Consider the following 23884-nt stretch of genomic DNA (forward strand, 5'->3'; position numbering starts at 1 on the left):
TCGTTTAATTTTAAAAAAGAAAGCAGACAAGAAACTGTAGTGCTTGTTACCCATGAAAACCCTAGCTATTAATTCCAAAGACTCCAAAGTAGATGCTTTGCAACTGATGTTGCAACCTCGGAACAGAAGTAATCAGTTCTGGAAGCATTGCAGACAACCTCCAAGAAGAAGATAGGATAATTGTGATATCTGGTATGAGCCACAGCTAGAAAAAACAGACCCCATAAAATAAACACACAAAAAATTAAGAGAAAAATATAACTGAAGGAAATGATTAAAAGAGACATCAGATAATAGTTAAAAATAAAAATGTGTGTGAATATTTGAGAGATAATGAAGGGAGTTGCATCTTTAAAAAAGCTGGAAGAAACTGCAGAAAAATGCGTTGTTATCTTTAGACCATGGGATGAAAAATATAATTTCTAATGGAGAATAAGTAACAAAAAAGAACAAATTAGGAAACTAGAAGGGGAATCTGAAGAATTATTTTAAGAAAAAAATTACCACAATTAAATCATCCCACTTAAAAATATTATGAGAAATCGAAAACAGATTGAGAAGTTATGAGATTCACTTAATGTGAAATTTAGTAGGAAGAAAGAGAGGAAATGAAGAAAATCAATGTGTGATGAAATAAGAGCTGCTACTTTCTCAGAATTGAAGAACCAAAGTAGTCCTCGGATTCACTATGAAGTACCATTATTAATACCAAAGGCTACAGAGATAGATAAGCCAGACCCCATCAAGCATCATTCCTTTAGTTGGGGAAAGTCTCATGTGAAAGGCAGAAATGAATAGAATATTAATTCCAAAAAAGTGTCATCTATTGCCAATGTCCTTTTCCAGGCTCTGCTCTCACTTTTATTGTACATAAAATCTATACTCCAGATCTAACTCGCTTTGCTTAGCTCGTTCTGCTATTATCCTTATGCTAACAAATTTATTTTTCATAGAGTTCTCAATAACTGCTTGTAACTAATCAATAAATAATGAATGCATGAATGAATATTAGGCAAGCAGTAACTATAACACTTGGGGAGCCTGTTAAAGGAAATAGGAAGTATTTTAGAGATCATATAAATATGTGGCCTGAGGAGAACTAAGGGTTTCAAGAAATAGTAGAAAATCCATTGGCTCATCTCACATTCTAAATTATTTATAAAGGTGCTATATTTAACTATAATGATATATATATATAGATATAGTCCAATTATAATTATGTAATTTGTCACAAAATACTGAAAACTATCTATTCCGATGTTCCAAAATATATAGATGCTTCTGGGATAATAAATGGCTTTACTTGTTTGTGCCCTAAACATTCCTCTCTTTTTCATTCTCTCTGTATTTATTCTATATGTATGGATCAAAGTAAATCATTTACCTAAATTTCATTATGGAATGATATAATATCAAGTTTGAAAGAGTCTTTAAAAGGCTTTTAATCACTCATTCTTTAACATTCATTAGTAAGTAGACTTAGGTTGCCCCTTTTATAATATGCACTTTGTGAATAACAGAGAAAGCAGCAGTGCACTAGGACTAGATATTCTATCATAATAGGCCTTCAAATTCTTGTACAGATGAGAGATGGATGATATAATCCAAATGAATCCTCTCTCTCTCTCTCTCTCTCTCATTCTCTCTGCTTTTTGAGGCTCTAAGTGGGGAAAAAAAGAAATAGTTTACACTTTCAAGGTAATATTTAGAATCTCTATCAATGGGGTAAATATTCTATATGACCTTTTAATTGTCATGGCATGCTAATCTAAGAGTAAACCTGAATATAAAAACTGGAAGCCACTTTGAATATTCTTTCATCCATTTTTTTCACATATATTTAGATTACTATATCTAGGTCATAGGGATGAATGGACTAATTCTTCTATTTCACTTCTCAAGGTTTATAGTGTGAGTCTGATTTGAACATATGCATGTAAGTGAATATGTCTATTGGACTTTCAGTGGGGGATCTCATAGACATAAATAAAACATAGTAAGGAGAGTTTGAAATTAAGCAGGGCTTCAGAGTGCATACACTTGATAGAAGGTTCATTATGAAATTGAAAAAGAGCAGCAGAGATAGGTATCACATTCTAGTCAGAACAATGAGTATATAAAGAGTGCCAAAACAAGAAAGATAATAAGAGTTCCAAAAATTGCAAGTTTTTAATATGTCTAGAGAACCAAATTTGCATGTGATTGTGAAATGATTGGGCTGTGCCTAGGTTTTCACAGGCCTTGAATGACAGATATCTGGATTTTATTTTAGAGGCCTAGTGGAAACTATTATACAGAGTCAAGCAGCAAGATCATCTAGTTTATCTTTGAGTAATGTCACTATGTTGGTAGTATTGAGCCATGATTTTCAATTGTTTTTGTATTTTTTGTATGAGACTTTTTCCTATTAGACTATATCGTGATAATGTTGCAGTGTCTCAGATTTGAGAAATAGTTTCACGCAAAATAGGCTGAAGGGAAGCAAAGGCAGAGGCATGCAAATGAGTGATTCTCAAACTTAAATGTGCATATGGATCACCTTGCCATCTTGTTCAATGCAAACTATAATCCCTTAGGTCTGGGGAAGAGCTGGAGGTCCTGCATTTCTCACAAGTTCCAGCTGAATGTACTGAGCAAGAGTATGCTGCTTGTCTTACATCCAAGGTAGAAAGTCCAGTCAATGGTTAAAAGCACTGTTCTCCAATTCTCCAGAGAGTTTCTGTGTAATAAAAAACAGAGAATAGCATCTAATACTGCTATAGAATAGCATCTAATATTGATACCAATTTTATGTAAATTTCAGAATTTTCAGGTAATTTCTGCCTGATTTTTTCTTTAAAGTGATGACCTACAACTGAAATACTTTAAATGTGTACTCCTGAGAGAAATTTTGAGTGGTTTTAGAATTCAACATGCTTAGAATTTATATTTTGTAATCTGTATGCATCTTACTTTCTCATCTGTATTGTGTAGCATTAATGAGAATTTCAGGATAATCTTTCTAAATCCCTAGTATCTTTTTTACTTTTATTTCTCAAGACAGGTCAAAAGGAACATCTTAACTATGGCTATTTACATTGATATGTAAATTTGGTTATACATATTTTACAGACATGTAAATGACTCAGCTGAAGCAGATTCACCTGTTTATACCTTGAATAGATGTGTGTACAACACTTAACAGCACAGTTGCAGACATCTGCTTAGTATAAACAGCTTATTGAAATGCAGGAAGGATGAGAATACCTTTGTGAGCAATTTTCTTATTATATTAATAATCCTGATGGGAAAACAATAGAACGCAGATATGGACCTTTTCAGCAGGGTACCATCTCGACTTTCTCAGTGTGAACTAATACAAAAGGGCTTAATGGTTTCAGGGAGGTTAATGCACAATGAAAGGTTTACATTACTAGAAGAGGCACAGGGGAAGTAGAATGAAAGATTTCTCTTTGACTTGAAAGACTATCCACAGAAACCAATATATAATAGCATTCTCACTTGGGACCTACTTGAATGTTAGAAATTAATAATATAATTTGAAAAATAAATAAATAAAATAAAATAAGTCTTTTCCTTTTTTATTACTTGAAGTTTTCAGATTTATCTCATTGGATTCTGATTTAAAAAACAGAATTAGTAGAATTAAACTAAAAACTTATTTTTAAGTAAAGTCAGACCTCTGTACTGGCAGTTTAATTGTGACTAAATTAGTGTCTTCAAAATTTGGTGATACAAAAATAAATGTGATGACAGAGTGATCATGGATTTTTATATATCACCTTAAATTATGTTTAAGAAATGTAGTATTGATGTTTATTTTACATTGAAAATTACTGATATTTTAATTAGTGATACACACACACACACACACACACACAGAGGTCATACAATTAAGTTCACGAACTCATCCTAGAAAAATGTGCCACATACCTCATTGCTGAATATCACTACGGTCACCTTCAAAGTACTCCCCTTGGGAAGCTATGCACCCATGCCAGTGCCTAGTCAACCCTTCAAAGCAATTTTGGAACTCTTTTTCTGGAATGGCCATCAGAGCTGTCATCATATTACCCTTGATGTCCTGAATGTCATCAACATATCTTCTTTTAAATATTTCCTTTATCTTTAGGTAAAAACAGAAGTCATTGGGGGCCAGATCATGTGAGTAGGGAGGGTGTCCCAATACAGTTATTTTTGTTTACTGCCTAAAACCTCCCTTAGACAGTGCCTTGTGAGCTGGTGGGTCGTCATGATGCAAAAGCCATGAATTGTTGTCGAAAAGTTCAATTAATCTATCTTTTTCACACAGCCTTTTCAGCACTTCCAAATAGTAAACTTAGTTAACTGTTTGTTCAGTTGGTACAAATTCATAATGAATAATCCCTCTGATATAAAAAAAGATGAGCAACATCGTTGCAACAAGTTTTCAAACGTAATAATTAGACCTCGTATATCATGTATATAAACAGAAGCATAAAGAACGATCTTCAAAGAAAGTTCCAGTCCAGCAATCTGCTTCTGTTTATGGAAAATTTAGAATAGGTCAGATAGAGTTTTATTTAGATAATTGCATGTCTGTTTGAACATTAAAAATCGGGGAATTTTAGACCTTTCAATTTCCTCGTCATTTTCCACGAGTGAGTCTCTTTGACTGACACCTCTGTAGAACATGCTTGTATCAGAAAAAATTGGGAAAGCTTTTGAAATAAGTAAATGATTATTGGGTATCTTTTCCATGGAATGCTAGGTGTTGCTAGCAGACACTGGAAACAATCTGATTCTATTGGGGTGTATGCCTTTCATTGACTTTACTGGTATGCAACTCCGTGTAGATAGAGGTTGACTGTGAAAGACTGGGAATGCTGCAAATTGTTCCTGCTCTTTAAGAAGATAATGAATTATTAATATGTCTGGTACAGATGCAGTTGATTGTCTCCAACCTACTTACCAGGGTTGAAAGAGATCATTCCAACTATTATATTTTATTTTTGATGTTGTATTTAATTAGCAAATTTATTTTAGCATACATGATTATCTATACATGTGTCCATTCTTGTACACGTGTATAAATAACATCTTACTGGTTCCCTTATCAATTACTGAATAAGATCTTTGACACATGATTTTTTTTTTTAAATTTAAATGTAGCCTTTTAAAAAATGTAGACTTTACCACTTGTTGATAAAAAGATAGAACTTCTTATCCTTAGGCATGATCTATCGTTTAGAAGTTTAGAACATGCATGTCTGGAGGAGAATATACTACCCTTAGTAAAGAATTCAAAGCCATGCATATTATCAGGTTGGCATGAGAATTTCATGCAAGTGAAGAATTTTTTTTTTTTTCAGTTTCATGCATTTTATTTTTCGACAATCTACATGACATGTTTTTGTTAAAAACAATGCCTCTGCTCCAAATAAATCAAGAGCTCAAGATATGTTTTTGTTAAAAACAATGCCTCTGCTCCAAATAAATCAAGAGCTCAAGATAACATCAGTCAAATTTGTCCTAATCCTGGTGTGTGGATGAAAAGCAGCAGCCAATTATGATGATGACAGGTGATAGGTCCAAATTGCTAAATCTGTTAACATTGTTCTATGTGTGAGCCATCCTTAAAGAAAACCATATGTGGGGTCACACCATCCTCACCGTAGTCCAGCAGAGCAACCATGCCATCCAGATTGATGTTTTCACCAATAAAGAACTGGTAGTTTTTTAAAAAAAAAAAAAAAAAAGAACTGGTAGTTTTTGAAATTAGCAAGGATGTGCTTGATTTGTTTTGCAGCCCCTGTCATAAAAGGTTTTACTCTTTTTTTGATCTCTGTTCTTCAAGTTTCCCTTTGATTGATTTCATGTGATTTTTGATGAACTTCTTGTAGGCTTCTTTCGTGAAGCTGGTTTCCTGTAAACGATGGTTCATGACAGTATCAACATCAGTGACTACTGTTCTTTCAGTACCTTCGCCCTCAGGGTCTTCAGTGGAGGTATGTCCACCATGGAGCGAGTCATCAACGTTACCTTCTGCCCTACTGACCATCTTCCCCTCCTCCTCCAGGCACAGCCTGGACTCCATCTCCCGGATCCTGTAGAGGTTGGAGAACATTTCATCATGGCTGATCCGATCCCAGTAGATGATTATGTTGGGGCGATGCAGTGGGAGCAGCGCTTCAGGGGACGGGAGAGCAGGCAGAAAAAGAGAAGAAAATTATTTTATATACCATGAAAACCATTGAATTACTAAGGAAAATAGTTCTTAAAACAAGTACATTAGAAAAACAGTTTGACAAATTGCAATAATTTAATTTTTTCACTCCATTCATTAGATGCTATATCTATTCTTATGTTCAGAAAATGCTGTCAATATTTACCTTTTAAATATACTGCAGCATTTTTTCTTTACCATATCGCATAATTGTTTACTTATTCTGTGTGATGAATAGCCTCTCCAATTTTAAAATGTGTTACATACCTCTTTAGTTTTCTTTGCAAATAACAGGAATCATCACACACATAATTTATATAAACTAAAGTATTTAGAAAATTTAATATATTATTCAGGAAGCTTAGAACCATAAGCCAGACTAGATGCAGAGCCTTGCAACCTGTGTGCCATAAATGAGTTACATTTTTCATGCTGATATAATTATGCACTAGAGAGGGAGAAATTTATGATTCAGACTAGAAAGAGGATACCTCTGATGCAAAGACTTTGAGAAAGTAAAAAAGAATGGATTCTAGAGCACGTTGGAAAAGGATAGGATTTGGATAGGAGGCTGAATATCATATTTAATGACCAAATGGAAAAAAGAAAATATAGATTGGTAAACGCGATAGTCTTTAGTCCTTAAACATTTGCAGCTATTTTCTCTCTGCAGTATGAGATAAGGTCATCAGATGAGACTGAACCATGAGACTAAAACTTCCAGTTTTAGAAATGAGAAGATAACACTCAGAAACAAATGGAACTGGTTATGTTTTCTATTTAGTGAGAACCTTTGCAATCATCCTCTCTTCATTTAATAAGTAGGGAAAATGAAACAAATGATACTGAAAATTAAAGCTAAACAGACAAAAACAACTTGTGTTTGGCTACTTATAGTGAATCATAAAGTGTATTTTCGTTTTTACAAAATCTTTATTTTTCACTTGGAAGCTTCAGAGATTCACAGCTGAAAAAAAAAAAAAGAAAAAAAGAAAAAATTTCACCTGCATCATGATTCAAGGTTTGTACTCAAGGACTAATTTTCTGTATTGGTGTATAATAAAAAAATGCTTTCTTTGTAAATGTATAGCCACTTCTTCCCTGGAGTTATTTTTTTCAAAGCACTTGTAATGTGCCTCCCTATATACGCCAATTCAAGTGTTGTGAGACCAATTCTTTGGACAGATTTTGAAGTATCCTCACTTTCATTTCCCTGAGGTCACTCTTTACTGGCCTTGTGACAGTCCTGCAAAAGTCTACAGTTGTGAGAGGATGCAGGAGACATATATGTGACTGCCAGCCTTTCTTACCATGTAGAAACTTGAAAACATCCAAAATAGTATCTATAAATGTGTAATTAAGTAATCAGTTTCATTTGAAAATCATGTTTATAATGAGTTTAAGCATTTAAGATTCAGGCTTCCTTAACATGCATGGTATTCACATTATTAATTTCTTATAAGAATTTATTTCTAGGACTTCTTTTGACCTTTTTTATTATGTCAGAAAGTAAAAAAAGCTATTTTAAAGAAAAATAAAAATAAGAATTGAGCTGTGTATTTGTGTAAGGGTTTGAAGAAAAAAATATTATAAAGAAGATACATATAATCAATAAAAATTAAAAGCCAAAATATTTATTTTATCTACCAACAAGAATAATAATACTAAGAGTGAAATTTAAGAGATGGTTCTTGCAATTTCTCAGGTTATTGCTGGAAGATTCCAAAGGAATGTAGGGTAAGAGTGAGTGTGTAGATGCTGCCATGGAGGCTGGGGCACCTAGTTACTCAGCAGTCCTGTCTTTCATTCCTTGAGTGGTCTTCATGGGGGCATTAACTCTTCTTTCTATTATTACATTTTTTCCCTACTGTATTAAGTAAGAGCAAGGTGTTAGAACCATTTATTCCCTTCTTTTATATAAACTTAAAGAGTAATTTTAATAAAACAACTAGTTTCTGTCTCTTTAAGCGTGTGTATTGTTAGATTTTTCCTTCCCTTATTACTTTATATCCTTAATCCTTCATACTTTTAAATTTTTTGAAAGTATTTTTCCTTACTTGCTTCAAAACCATCATTACATTTCATAGTAATTTTTCAAAAGTATGTTTTTTCATAGCACCATTTTATAAAAATACTTGAGCATATCATAGAGACAAACAAACAAACAGACAAACGGAAAACAGAAGAGAGAAAAAGGCATACTGGAAATTGTTAAACCACCCACCTGTCTTTCATAGTTAGTGTGGGAGGTAGACAAATTGCAACACTGACTCACTTTGCTGAAAAGAGAGGACATCTACTCCATTATCAAGAAGAGAACTTTAACTTCCTTAGTTTCAGTAACTCACCATTCTAAAAATGAGATATATTTCTTAGTATTACATTAAAAAATGATGAAGAAAAATGAGTGTAGTTTTAAAGAGCTTTTTAAATCTTGTTTCTGTGCTTATTCTATTACTGCGTTCCAGTAATTAAGCAGACTCGAATATCTCAACGTCTATGACTATGTTTTTTTTTTTCAATGTAGGGACAGAAAAATAGATTTTATTATGGATCACTCTCCACAGAATGCTCCTTTTGACTGAGTTTTCTTTTTTTAGTGTTGTTAGACAAAATGATGATACCAATTAGAGGAAGGTGGGCTAATCTAAAAAAAAATTAATTACATCAATTCTTTATGTCTTACTCTTGTTCATGATAAAAAAGAATCTTAACATAATGTCCAAAGCACCAAAGTGATTTGATTGTATCGTTCCTGAGTTGTAACTATGTATTTGATTGAAAAGCCTGATTTTTGAAATATATATGATGACATTAGGCCATATATTATCCAGAAATTGCCCAGAAATCACGTAATCTGTTTTGGGATCTTTTATTAAATTGTTACATAAGGTTGCGTGATGTAAAGGAAAAAGAACATATTTTTGTCTTACTATTACTGAAAAGATAATTTTTTTTTTTTTTCTGAAAAAAAGTCTGAGGGTACAAGGGAAGACTATAGAAAAAATGTTAACTGTTGACCCAAATGCATACATTATCTTATTGGAACCCTGAAAACCTAAAGTAACTATTACACTAAGAACAGAAAATCTGGGAAATATTTTCTTCATTATTACAAAAAAACAAAAACAAGAGTTACAGCAAGAAACTGAGATGAAGCAAAACTATAGCACTAATCTCTACTTCTATAAAATTATTTGGGGAGATTGGAATACGGAGACAAATAAAGAAAATGCCTTATGGTTAATAACTTTTGACCTTCAAATTAACAATTAAACACAAATGGCTACTGCTATTTATGTGTTATTTGTAAATATGGATTGCAAAATATGTGTGGGTCCTCTAAATGATAGCATCGTTTGCATCTTATTTTTGGTCATTTTAATAATCCAATATTGTCCAAGTAAATAAAAAGTTAACCTCTTATAGAAACATAATTAAGGAATGTGAAATATTAATTATTGTAAAACAAAAACAATATAATTTAAATTGATGCCTCACTCTATACTACCTAATATTAATTGTGATTGTCTTTATATTGGCCTTTAATATTCAGGGCTGGGGATTTCAATAACTATAGGCCAGAAACTAGGCTAGTCATTTAAGACAATACAGTTCAAGCCTGAGACACAATACTGTGTTATTACTAGGATGCCACTATGATAGTCATTGAAGATATAATTCTATGTTCATGGAATCAGAACCTAGTAGGATAGATTGCTATTAAACTAATAAAATCATTCTAATAAAGGAATACTTTTAAACTAAGGACATATTCTAATTCAGTCCTTCTGAAATTGTAATGTGCACACAAATCACTATGAAACTAGTTAAAATGTAAATTCTGTGTCAGTAGGTCCAGAGTGGAGCCCAGGACTCTGCATTTTTATCAACCTCTTTGGTGAGGCTCACACTGCTAATCCATGGACCACATATGCACAGTGCTTTCATCAAAGTTATCTGGAGAAACAGAACCAATATGAGATAGATGATGATGATGGGTAGATTAGATAGACAGATAGATAGATAGATAGATAGATAGATAGATAGATAGATAGATAGATAATTTTCAAAATTGATTCATGCAATTGTGGAGGCTGGTGAGTCCAAAATTCATACAATAAGCTAGAAATTCTAGAAGCAGTAAATATTGTAGTCTTGAGTTCGAAGGCAATCAGGAAGCCAAACTCCTTCTTCTTTGAAGGACCTCCATCTTTTAATGTCTTCAACTGATTGTTGTTCTGATTGAACAAGGTACACTCACACTATGGAGGGTAATTAATTTTGCTCAAAGTCTACTGATTTAAATGTTAATCAAATCTAAAAAAGTACCTTCACAACAGCATCTAAATAGTGTTTCACTAAACAAATGGGTACCATAACCTGGCCAAGTGGACACATGAAATTCATTATCACACGTATCATGGATCTAAAATATAGATGGGCAAACTATGGCCTCTGGCCTATAAATGGCCAACCTTTTGTCTTTTTCTGTACATCCCACAAGCTAAGTATGTTTTTCACATTTTTTAAATGGTTGAATAGTATCTCATGCCACATAAAGTTATATGAAATTCAAATTTCAATGTAGCCAAATAAAGTTTTACTGGAATACAGCCACACTTATTCATTACATTCTATTGTGTACATAGAGTTGAGCAGTTATGATAGAGATAATATGATCCACAAAGCATGAAAGATAACTCAGCTTTTACAGAAAAAGGTTGGTTGACTCCTGCTTGAAAGGAAAGACCATTGATTTCTGAGTAGATTTGAGATGAGAATACAGAGTAAGGAGAGACAATAATGGAAAAGAATGGTTCTCAAACGTTACTGTGTATTGAAATAATTTCGATCACTTGTTCGAACACAGATTTCTGGACACCTCTCCGAGTTTGTAATTCCTTATGTCTGGGATGGTACCCCAGAATCTGTTTTTCTAACAAGTTCCAAGTTGATGCTAATGCTACTGTTCTGGAGACCATACTTTGAGATCACTGATCTATAACAGATTTGAGAAACTTGAACAATTCTTAGCTTGATTGAAGAGAATGAACTTTAGAAGGGGTCGGGAAAATAGCTGAAAAAAGTAGGAGAAAAACAAATGTCACACACACACACACACACACACACACAAAGATACTCTTTCACAGAGAAGGGCAATTCCAAGGTGTTGAAAGTGCTGATCAATCAATAAACTGATGGCTGAAAATGGCCTTAGGCATTAAGGAAAAGAAGTCTCTGCTGGTCCCTTAGTGAGGACTGTCCTGGTGTACTTTCTCTTGGTATATCATGGGAACACAACTTCTCTATATGAAAGAAAGTTGAAGTTAGTAAGTGACACATGCTAAATAATAATTATGTCATTATGTAACATTGTTATATTGAGATGGACATACGTTATCCCATTATAAGTTAAAATAAATATGTAATATTGTAAGAGCTGAAACAACTTATTTGATTGGTGTTATTTACAATTATAAACAGTAAAAGCTTTGTAAAATTGGACCAAAATAAACATAACTTAACGTTAAAACTGACCTAAACTTTTGGTGCTTTCTACCATTAGCTCCTGGTATTTTAATCATCTATGAAAAAACAAAAAAAACAAAACAAACAAACAAACAAACAAAACAACACACAAAAAAATAGAGCCATATTTAAAACCTAACTAAAACTGGTGTGCTTCTGAGATCGTCATAAATGAATTATTCTCCCAAAAATGCTTTACTGAGTTTCTGTCCTTTTCCTAATGGTGTGCTCACATGGGGAAAAAAAAAAGTAAAAAAAAAAAAAGTGTTTGACTATCCAAGACAAAAAGTAGGTTTCCCTTTTTATATCATTATTTCTTTGATCTTTTGACCATGAAAAATAAATTGAACATCCCATTATAAAAGTGAATGGTAAACTTTCCTTTGTGAATACATTTTAGTTATAAAATATGAAAGATTTTAGTCATTATTGAAAAATAAAATTCAGTCATAGTTTTACTGGAACGTTTTCCCATTTTCCCCTTTCAACATTATCAAAGTGACAAAATTCCCTGAATCACAACCAAAACTTTATCTCCCAAATGCACTAGAAGTCACATCTGGAAGAACATCTTATAATGTAGTTTTATTTCTTTTCTGTTTGGAAGTTTCCCATGAGTTTAGAGATTGAAGACCACTGGAAATGCATGTCACTGAAGTGAAAGACCAGCTGTCCCCAAAGAATATGTGTATTCTTTGTTATATATTTTTTTCCCTCTGTGTTGTTGCTTGGAGAGATAACTGTGTGTACCAAGAACTATTAAACTCTTACAGACTGCCTGGGTATCTATTGGAATTATTTGCTCTTTACTGTACTTTTTAAAACATCAGTTTCTGATGATAGAACACCAGACTAAATTTTTATTCTTCAAAATTTTAACAATGAGTTTTCTTTCCTAAAATGTTAAAGGTCTTAAAAATAAGATTAATATTAACTTCTTAAGCATAAATATAATTATGTCTTGTCACACAGCAGCCTAGCCGTTTGTCCCCCCCAACCTTTCCCTAAGGAAAGAAGAAGTTGTGGGACTGTGCCTTTCTGGGATTGAGTTTATAATATCCTGAGTCTCTCCATCTGGTCTTCAAGAGAAAGGTCTGCGGTCAACGACGAGTAAGATTCCTCGAGGGAGGGACAACTTAAGCCAGACGGACCTGTTGAGACCCCAATGATCTGTGATAAGAAATAATAAAAAGGAGCCTTGCCCCTCCTTCCTCTTGTGGGAAGTTGCTGCTTGCCCCTGCTACTCCCTCTTACCTTATTGTGAGAGAGGCCCATTAGAGCGATAAGATCTAGGTCTTACTGCTCAGCTCATGGGACAGTTTCACCGAGAAAGACTCTCTCCCCCAGGGTGGTGCATACCGCACCTTAGTAATTTTGGGACGACATGCTTTGGCTGCTTTGGGACCAATAATTGGTTATTGAAATCATTTTTTTGAAATGGTGTAAGAGTTTCACAGACCCTGCCTCTAATCATGTGATGCTCATTGTTTGTAATCAATAAATACTGTCAGTGACCCGATCCAGGGCTCCAGTCTCTTGAGGCTGCGAGTCCCTTGGTCCTCTGTGATTTAACTGTATGAGTCTCTGTCTCTTTATTATAGTTTAACCTTCGCCGCCTCCCTCGCCGTCCCACGGCTTGTGTTATGCAGGTCGCAACAATTATGGTCTATGAGTAATAATTTAAACTTTGATATTTGGGTAAGTTTTTTGTTTGTTTGTTTGTTTGTTTGTTTTTACCATTTGGACAATAGATTAAATTGAGTGATTATTTCATATGTCCAGCTTAAGCATTTCTTAATAGTGTGTATCGATAACTCTAAAATTTACAGTAATAATTACATTTCCTTAGAAAATTTTATATTTATAATTAGAATAATACTAATATTTGTCTGTCTTGCAGAAAACTCTCCAAATACCCCTACCTTATACTAATTTTCTTTCTATTTTAAAAAAAGTATGAACACATGTAATTACAAGTTATAGTGACCAATTATAGTTTAAATAGTCCTAAAACATTTGTTCAATTTTATGCCTGAAAAATTAGCTTTACGTTTCAAAAGAAAACGATAACTGTATTTGTCATTGAGTCATGCAGACAAATTTTCTAACACTATGTTCTTTGCCTTTTCTTTGCTCTTTATAACTCATCCAAGTTTAATTTGTCTGACTTGCATTTTATGTTATTTATCACAAAACATCACGGTTTCTTCCCTATGGTACATGCAGAAAGTAGAACTGTCTCTTTTGAAAACGTAATTATAAGGAATCTCTTCATTGTAGCAACATTTCCATTCTAGATTCATCCCATAATATTTATTTTATTATCTACTTGGGGTGGGAGTTAGTGGATGTAAGGAATTAGCAAAGGCCTCTTTTCTTTTAAGTCAGGCCATTGGTAGGTTATAACAACTTAATACTGGCTAGAATTATATTCTTTTAAAAATGTAAAATTTTGACTACTTTTCTTTTTTAAAATACTATAGAGAAGCTGTTTGAAAAGTTATTTACCTTTTACTACAAACAGTATTTCTTTCCAAAAAATATTTCTTTCCTTATAAAAGTACAGAATGATGAAAAACACTGTTACTCATTTTGTATTATTAAAGTTGAATAGTCTATCAATAATGGAATAGTTGTAGTCTAGCAAAGTCAAGTTTAACAAATTACATATAATCAATTGTTTTTCCACTTCTAATAGCCAGAGGATATTTTGTTGTTAAAAATCAGTGTCTTAGATTTTTTTTTACACTATAGCAATTTTTCCAAATTAGTGTAAAAAAGACAGTAACTTCCAAAGAATAAAACAATGTCAAGGCAAAGGCAATAACTTTCTGATAAAACATTATTTATGACTGTGCACACACTCAAGCTATTAATGGTTCCAAAATGGTGTAAAAAGTGACCAAATAAAAATACAAGTAAAACACAGTATATACACAAACTTTATCAGACAATTGTCTATGCTTGAAAAATGCCAAGTTTCAATATTTAGGCAATTGCAATTTGAACAATGATTTTAATATTTTTACAATTTTTAAAAATACTGTTATGTAAGCCAAAGTATTTTGTGGTTACTTGCCTTTAAAAACATGGGTAAAACAACAAACATAATTTAATTACATAAATCTTTTCTCAGCCATATTGCCCATTAATAATAACATGGTACACGATAGCATTCTTATACAAGGAAAAAGAGAGAATATGAGAGAGAGAGAGAGAGAGAGAGAGAGAGAGAGAGAGAGAGAGAGAGAGAGAGAGAGACAGAGAGAGAGAGAGAGAGAGAGAGAATAGATGCTAAACAGGGAGGCAAAGGAGAAGGGAAATAGAGAAGCTACAAACAGCTAATACTAGAGAGAAAAAGAAAAAAGTTATATGACTGTTGAGTACTCTGCTACAAACTTAAGGATCTAAATAATAAACTCTTAAAATATGTCACTTCATTTAACTATTCACTGAATGTCAAAATGATAGATTTTGCCGGATTTTAGTCAGGTACTAGGGAAACATTAGCGAGTTGGGGACATAATTATTCTGGTAGATGGAGGCCAAGAAAACAAAGCTGTGTCAGATCTTTGTATTCTGTAAATATTTTGTATTTTTTTCTCTGGTCTGTTTTCCTTCCTGTAGTAGAACTGGGATTGCATTCTTAATTTCAATCTTCTGACTGAATTTCTGGAATATATTGTCTCTAATAGAAAAGCCTGTTTCATTCGTTGAGACATAAACATCCAAAACAACACAGATCAATTTTTACTACAGTGCTAATCATGTACTTGAAATATTCAGTAATTTATAAAGCATTTATCTTACTATATCAGTGAATATTTATGAAATGAATTTTAGCCTTTTGTCCATTATAATTTCTGTTGCAATAAAAAGCAATTAAATTCATATTGATAACATTTATCAGATTAATTCAAAGTTCCTTACACCCACCACCTCATTTAGTTTTCCTTTGTTCTATGATGGACTTGCAAATAATTTCACCGTCATTATAGAGCTAGTTTAATGAAAATGACATAATTTCCCCCAAACAAGAAATTTGTCTATTTCTCAAGAAGCATTTATTTTTTTCAGAAGCATGTATTTCCTAGCCTAAAGAGGAGAACTATATAGTGACATTATACTGACTTATTTCCCTGGATATATTCTAATGACTACACTTACCTCCTAACCTGGTTGAGTTCCAGGGCCTTTTCTTAATCTATTTACTAAAGAAGTTTTTAAGCACAGCTGATTTTTCATTTAGGCAGTGCCATGCAATTGAGATGCAACGGTAAACATAAATATCATTAAGTGCCCTCTAGACATCGCAATCCAGCAGGATATTTTATTTATTTTATTATTTTTTTTTAACTGTTGCTAATTGCTAATTTACTGTTTTTTGTTTGTTTGTTTGTTTTTAAAACTTTTATTTATTTAAGTGTGTTTTTCCAGGACCCATCAGCTCCAAGTCAAGTAGTTGTTTCAATGTAGTTGTAGAGGGCACAACTCACAGTGGCCCATGTGGGGATTGAACTAGCAACCTTGTTGTTAAGAGTACTGCACTCTAACCAACTGCCCTCAGCAGGATATTTAGGTGAGTACACAATTACAGCAAAGTCTGGCAGATGTGGCAAATACTGTCATTCCTCTTACCAAATTGCTTTCTCATTTTTAAATAAAGATTCAATCTCTTTCATTTTTTAGTGTGATCCAACATCGTCTAAATCATTCTTATCCTTCCCAAATGTATGACTTATTAATCAATTTGTTCTCTCACTGAATACCTGTGTCAGTTATTTATCTAAACATTGAATTAATGGCAATAAGCAAAGCCAATGCAATCTTTGTTGTAAGTAAGCTCTCTTTCTAGTAGTTGAAACAGACAATAGCTACCAAAAAAAAAAAAAAAAGCAAATTTAAGTACTAGTGAATTCTGTGATAACAGAAAGGGATGAACAAAAAAAGAGTTATAGTGAGTGGGGAAGGAAAGTTTTGAGCAGAAACCTGACAAAGAAAGGAGAATCATGAAAATATCTATGGCAGAATAGTTCAAGAAAAGAGAACAGAAAGTTGTGAGAGGAACGTGGCATACTTGAGATTCTTCAGTAACACCAGGCCAATGTGACTAAAACTTAATTAAGAGAAGGAGATAAAACACAAACAACAACAGCAATTTAAGAAATAGACAGATAATTATTTAGGATACACTCTAATTAGAGTTCTGTCAGACCTGTTTAGAAGTTGGATTTTGGAAAAGGAAACTATTGCAGAGTTTGAGCAGCAAGCTAACATGATGCAACTTAATTAAAAAGTTAATTCTAGTCATTTTATGTAGAATTTACCTAAAAGAATAAGAACAGAAGCAAGACCAGTTTGGTCATATCTTATGCAATAGAAGTGGAGGTGAGGAGAAATGGACAATTTGGAATATATTTTGAAGATAGAGCCTACAGAACTTGCTAAGAAATTATATATAGGATTTAGGTCCAGAGGACAGTAGTGAATTCTAGGGATTCATGGTGCTTTTTAGAAATCCAAATGGAGCTACCAGGGCAGTTGAGTACATGTCTATAACTGAAAGAGTGTCAGTTTTGAAACCAAGTGTTTTGGATATAAGGCATAGGTGATATAGAAATTATGTACAGTTATGAACTTGGGGTTGTACTGAGTATAGATTGTGTATGGATAAAGGAGAGGACAAATGAAACCCAGGATTCTTCAAGAGTTATGGGTTTGCACTAGATGCTAAGGAGACAAAGTATTTCAGACAAAATAATTTGATATATCAGAGGTTGAGAAAGAGGAGGACTGAGATTGACTATTGCATTTGTCAATGTGGAGGTTAATACTATTAGTGAACTTGACAGAAAAAGCATAGTTTGAGTGGGTTAACTGGAGCATGTGAGTTGGGAAAATGGAGCAGTGATTGTAGAAAACCATTTTTTAAATTTTTGCTGCGTAATGTACAGAAGTGGAGCAGTAACTGGAGACAGTTGAAGGATGTAGGGATGGTCATTTTAGGACAGAGGATATTACTACATGTTTGTGTCCTGATGACAATGACGTAAAACAAAAGATAGCATTGTTGATATTGTGGCGACAAGAGTTTATTTCTGGAAAAAGAAAGAGATCATTAAGTAGGTGAGGAGGATGATAGAGAATCAACTATACATGTGCAATGAGACTACTAGGCAATGCTATGAGCCTACTTGTAATTTGTAATACCAAATATAAAGTAATTCCATTGATAATGGCCTATTTTTCCCTACACAGATGCTACAGGCAATAAGAAGACAGAGTAAATTTATATAGAGTTGCAATTTTGCCAATTGAGGAAGATAGAGGGAGATGAGGCAAATAATTTAAAGGTGTCTATAAATGTTATTATTTGATTATGATGATGTATCGTGGTATCTAAGTTGGATCGGGACATTTTGAAATGGTGATTGAAAATGAAAATGTACAACTAAAGAATTGGAAACTGAACTATTACAGTGCTAGTATTTCCAGTGAGCTGGAATTATTGGAGATGGTAGTCAGAGAAGGGGCTGACTTTACTAACATTTTGGAGGTTATTCAGTTATTCACCATAGAAGTTATGGTATGAGCCTGGGAGTTGGTGTTAGAGGTAAGGTAGAAATAAAATCATTGACAATGATGAAAAAAGAAATTAGAGAAACCATTGCATGGGGCAATCTGGTGCCCAAGGGGCCCATGGACTAAACTAACCCAGGCTGTACTTCCAGCTCTGGGCTCTGGACAGAGGCTAATCTCAATGAAGAGGGAGGAACTCCTTTTTAAACTTATCTGCCCAAAGTGAGTGCCACACAGAAGAGGCCTTTTAAAATAATTTGAATAAATATACTCTTCGTGCTAGTGGGCCCTGGTTTTGAAATCACCAAGCATGTAGTAAAGAGGCTGTTATAATTTTTAATGAATGAGAAGGACCATTAGGAAGGTTTGCATGTGACCACAGGCAAAAAGGGTAGCAGATAGTACTGTTGGCATATCCTTCAAATGAATTGACATTTCAGCTTACAGAGGAGGGAAGAGCAATGGTCTTGGAAGAGCTCTGAGAAGCCTGGAAGATATCTTTCTACTTCTAGGTCCTGTGGATGTAAAATCATCCATCACTTGATAGGGCTGCAAGGTAAGCAGATTTCAATCAAATTAAGAAGACGAAGAAAAAAAAAAATTTTCAGAGAACACTTTGTATATAGCTTTACCACTTACTGTGTGTTTTTTCCTAGTAGTTACTTAAGTTCTTCATATCTCAGTTTCTTAATCTGTAGTGGGGGAATGATAATATTATTACATTCTCATATTGCTTTGAGTGTTTAAAAAGGTAATATACACAAAGGACATAAAATATTTCCTAACACTTATCAGACACAAATATGGCTCGTTATTGTTCCTTAGTAAATTGTTCTGAGTGTGTTGTTGGTATGTGTACATGAGAAAGACAAGGTGAGGGTGCGTGTGATGTGTGAGAGGGTGTGTGTATGACAGTCTTACATGAGAACCCTTAGCTGGGGAGGTTCCTTCGTAGGTGCATTGGCAATCATTATTGCACGTACAATCTCTCCTGTTTTATGAATGCGTGATTCAAACATAATATTCACTACCCACCCAACTTTTCAACTACTACTCCTTAATTTTTGAAGATTTTTTATCCTGTCTCATTTTCTTCTTACTCGAATCAAATATGTTTCCCCTGAGTAACTTTAATTGTGTAGGATGGTGGCCCAGCCAATACCTGGCTTTTCTTTGGTCTTTCATCCCTGAAATTCTCCATCTTCAAAATCGCTAAGTCAAACATATCCACTTATAATAATATTTACGTAGGGTGGCTTGGGATACAGAAGGAGATTGAAAGAGAAGCTAACTTCCTTGCATTACTCCCACTTTGGAATAGAGTTTGGGAGACTAGAGAGGATAGCGGATTATTTTATCTACCAACGTCACATGTCCTCCTCTGATCTCTGATGTCAACCACATGGTGTGGACAATTCCAACTTATTCTGATAGTCACCCATCTCTGGCATCTAGCATATTTTTCTTCACCTTTTTTCTGGAATGGGGGGCTAGTAATTGTTTAACAAGCAGCTGAGGCAGTATGGGTGGGGAGGTAGGGCAAAGTCAGCTTTGATTTCCCACCATGGCCAATTTCAAGCTACAGCATGATGTAGTGAATGCATTTCTGGGAAGAGATATGAAGTAGCACTCCATTATATTAGTATTCCTCAACACAGATAATAGACAGAGAATCACATGAGGGAAGATAATAGAAAATAATTAGGAGAAGATGGATTTTGACTATTAATTGCTTTTGTTTTCCATATAATTTATTTAATTATAAATTAATGGAATTTAATTTTTAATGATGGCTGTGTTTTAAAATAGGCTCTCAAAACTCCTAAAAGATTTCTGTAACAGGAACATCTCTAAAGCCATGGCTTTCTTCAGAGCTATAACCGACAGCTCCATTTGCATATAGTACAGCCTGACAGCACCAAGGAGTTAGCACTCCAAGGGACAACCTGCAACAAATATGAGTAGGAGCTTTTAAAGAGGGGCCTAGGCATCCCACGGCTCAGGCAGACATTTATGGGAGGGAATTTTTTATGCTTTTTAGTGATTCTAGCTGAAACCTCAATAACACACCCACCCTGATATGTTTTCCTCCTTTCCTGTATCACTTTCCCCACTTACCAACACCTTATTTCTAAGAATCTCATAAACCATCTGCAACCATGACTCTGATCCAGGCTAGGCTTTGGAGAAAACAAAAACAAACTAAGAAACTAAAACCAGAGGTGTTCCCAGTAAGCAACAATTCAGAATAAGATTCTGAAACTAGGTCATTCTAAGATAAAGTTATCTTAAAACAAAACAGATTATGTGTCTTATCTGAGGGGATGCCCGGAAGTCTGATTCTGACTCTAGGCCAAAATAATGAGTACATAGACTACGTAGTAGATTAGCTATTTAATGTTTGAAACTCCTGCAGCACCCGGAGCCACTTGTTTATGCTGTTTTAGGGATGTTTGGATTGATGACTTGCACCTTGTGAAAGCAATTAGCAGCTGGCTTGGATGTGTGTCCAATGTGGCATAAAAGACTCTTCTGGAAACTTTTGTCCAAGGTCTCCTGAAGCCAAGATTCATTCTATTTGTCTTGGTAGCTCACAATCCATGTTAAAGAACATCTTGTGTGACTGAGGAAGGACCCTGAAGAGCTGTGCCTGGAGGTTCATGGAACCCCTGCGCTTAACTGCACTTTTTTCTACTGCTCTGTAGAAAATCATTTCAGGAGGACGTGCTGTGGAGTTCAGTGAGTCCTTTCAATTGCCTGACCCATGTAATCATTGCAGTCTCTCATCATCAGAATGGAACATAGACTTTATTGCTGGTGGTAAGTGGCATGCTGCAACACCACAATTAATAAGATTCTCATCTGAGCTGATTTGAGATAAGGTACATGCTAGGTGGAAACGCTGGATTATGCAGTCATTCTAGCATTCCACTGGTGTAATGTACTACATTGGGTAGCAAGAGAGACCAATTATAAGTGACATCATGGCTTCATAGAGCTTTTGGGTGTTATCAGTTCTGTTAATTTATAAGGTCCAGTGGGTGTAACTGCAATCTATCATATAATAGAAAAAGGTATATTTTGGATCAAGCTCCAGCATATCCAGTGGACCTAAGTCCATTGCACGAAGTGGTGGCTCAGTCTCCCATGTCACCTGTTTATGCTGCACTGACATCTCTCTTTCAGCTGACACCTGTCTGACTCAGGGGATTGGATACCCATGTCCAGCTGATGACCTAGGAAAACTGGGGGTCTACTTCACAAATTCTTCAGCTTGTTTCATTGGTATTAAACTGATGTACCAATTAACTGATGTGGGCTACTTAAGCATCAAGCAGACTTGTGTGAAGTACATGTGGATGTATACTTTAAAGGAGTGAGAAGTGGCCTGAAGTAACAATATACAGAGATCCTGGAAACTGGTGGATACCTTGAGAGATTTGCTTAGGAGCCTGGAAGGGTAAATTGGAAAGTTAGAGGCAAGAACATCTCGAAAAGTGACATGCTGATTGCATGGATCTATGGGAACGAGCACAAAGTGAGAGAACTTTTGTATTCCACACTAATGTGAACCCCAGAACATCCAATGCTCAATTGTCAGGTGCACATGATGGGGTGCCTGGTAGATTTCAGCTAGCCCTACCTGTGGCTTCTCCAGTGCTTGTATGATGGGTTTATGAGTGGAACAGTCATGATGACAGCATTTAAGCTACGCAGGGTCCACCAGTTTTGTGCCCTGTAATTACAAGGCCAATTTAACTACTGCTTTCTTAGAAGTAACCACTTGATAGCAGATCAAGTACTTGGCAACAAATTAATCACATCAGACACCTTCTACCCTTCCACACCTGTATCAGATATGGGTTTACCTACATCGATTATAGTGTCTGCCAGAACCGTTAGGGGAGTGCTGATAGTATGCCCAACTTCCTGACATTGGAAGCCAAAAAACAAGACCTGGAACCAAGGATCCATTCTTCAGTGAAGCATCTGTGACCACTTCACTCTGAAGTACTCAGCCAAATAGAGCTCTGGAATTCCCTCATCCAAGGCATATCAGATACTGCAAAGTTATGGTGCTGTTTTCTTGGATGCAATGTTTATGATAACTCAGGAACTAATTCATGCTGTTTTGTCTCCAATACATAAAATATCTATATCCGGAGACCAAAGACTGAAGGTAAGATTTATCTTCAAACTCAGTGACTGTTATGGGCTGAACTGTGCCTTGGACCGCCCCCTCCCATACTGTCGCTCTCTTTTCAGCCTCTCCTATTTTTGACGTTTTGTGAGACATTGGTCTGGGCCCTTTCCCAATTTGACCTCAACCTCCTGACACATTAATCCCCACGACATCTAAGGTAAGACATTTGACCTTTGTCTTTACCGTACTTCCTTACCAGGGGCCTTCTCTTCAAACACCTGGTGGAATTCCTCCTCGAGTCCCACTGGGGTCTCCTCCAGGCCCTCAACTGTAGATGGTGTTGCACTGACGTTCCTACCCAGCTCCTCTGTTATTTCTGTTGCCTGGCCCACTCCTGCTGCTTCAGTAGCTCTAGTAGCTCTTGCACGGTGGCTCATGCTCACTTGGACCTCCATCCATGTGGGTCCAAATATCTCGCCGCCTTTCTCTTATGCCTCTGTGCTTGCCACCCCTCTGGCAGAGTCACCAAAGTTACCTCCCATATACATAATTCCCTCTATGTTAAGAAATCCTCTTTCTTTGAGGCCTTTTGGGGCTTTTGCAACCTTTTCCTTAGCCCCTATCAAGACTGGGACACTTTAGAGTTCTCCTTCCTCAGACAGGTCCCCTCCCTCCAGGTTTGGGCCATTTACACACTCATCTCCATTCTCGTCAAACAGAGTCACTTCTACATAGCCCGCACCATCAATTTCAGGGATGCCCAGAGCCGGTGCCTCCATCCATCCACGCTAAGATGGCCCAGTGTGGGCCATGCATTATACAGGTCTCCAATCACAGGGGTGATTTCACTTGGGGTCTGGGTCCGGTGGCCCAGGTGAGCATGACTAATCCTGGCAACCTGCAGGCCCCCACTGTCTAGCTCCTGGTCATGCAGTGTGTTAGACCTAGGTTCTAGACCTAGCCCTAGGCAGAGTAGTGGCAGAAAAAGCGATAAAGGGACACCTTTCCTCTTCTTCATCCCTTTCAGAATGGGCAGTCAGCCCTCAACCACCTACACCCCCCTGAAATGCATCCTGAGACATAAAATTGACCCCCAGAGCCTGAAGAAATGGTGTATGATATTCTTTTGCTCCAAAGTGAGGCCCCAATACAAATTAGAAGATGGGGAGATCTGACCTCCTGAGGGAAGTATCAATTACAATACCATAATACAATTAGACCTATTCTGTAGACAGGAAAGGAAATGGTCTGAAATTCCATATGTTCAGGCCTTTTTTGCCCTGAGGGATGATTCAAACTTATGCAAGAAATGTAAAATTGACCTGGCCCTTCTGGCCCTGGTCTCATGTCCCCCTCCACCAAAGGCTTCTTCGAGCAGAACACTTTCCCCCTCACGTGAAGACAGTTTACAGGAAAAACATACC

General features: G+C 35.4%; 1 protein-coding gene across 1 annotated transcript; it reads right to left on the reverse strand.

Moving 5' to 3' along the window:
- Positions 1 to 5538: 5538 nt before the first annotated feature.
- On the reverse strand, positions 5539 to 22897 carry LOC109456115 (translationally-controlled tumor protein-like). Its single transcript, XM_088794608.1, is given in 5 exon segments — positions 5539 to 5719; positions 5754 to 5819; positions 5822 to 6196; positions 21747 to 21835; positions 22717 to 22897. Coding segments are annotated over 5 exon segments (843 nt in total). The 3' UTR covers positions 5539 to 5587.
- Between the last annotated feature and the right edge of the window lie 987 nt (positions 22898 to 23884).

The sequence above is a fragment of the Rhinolophus sinicus genome, chromosome 1 (genome assembly GCF_057876585.1).
Source record: "Rhinolophus sinicus isolate RSI-liver-muscle chromosome 1, RSI-T2T, whole genome shotgun sequence".
In the NCBI taxonomy this organism is placed as follows: domain Eukaryota; kingdom Metazoa; phylum Chordata; class Mammalia; order Chiroptera; family Rhinolophidae; genus Rhinolophus; species Rhinolophus sinicus.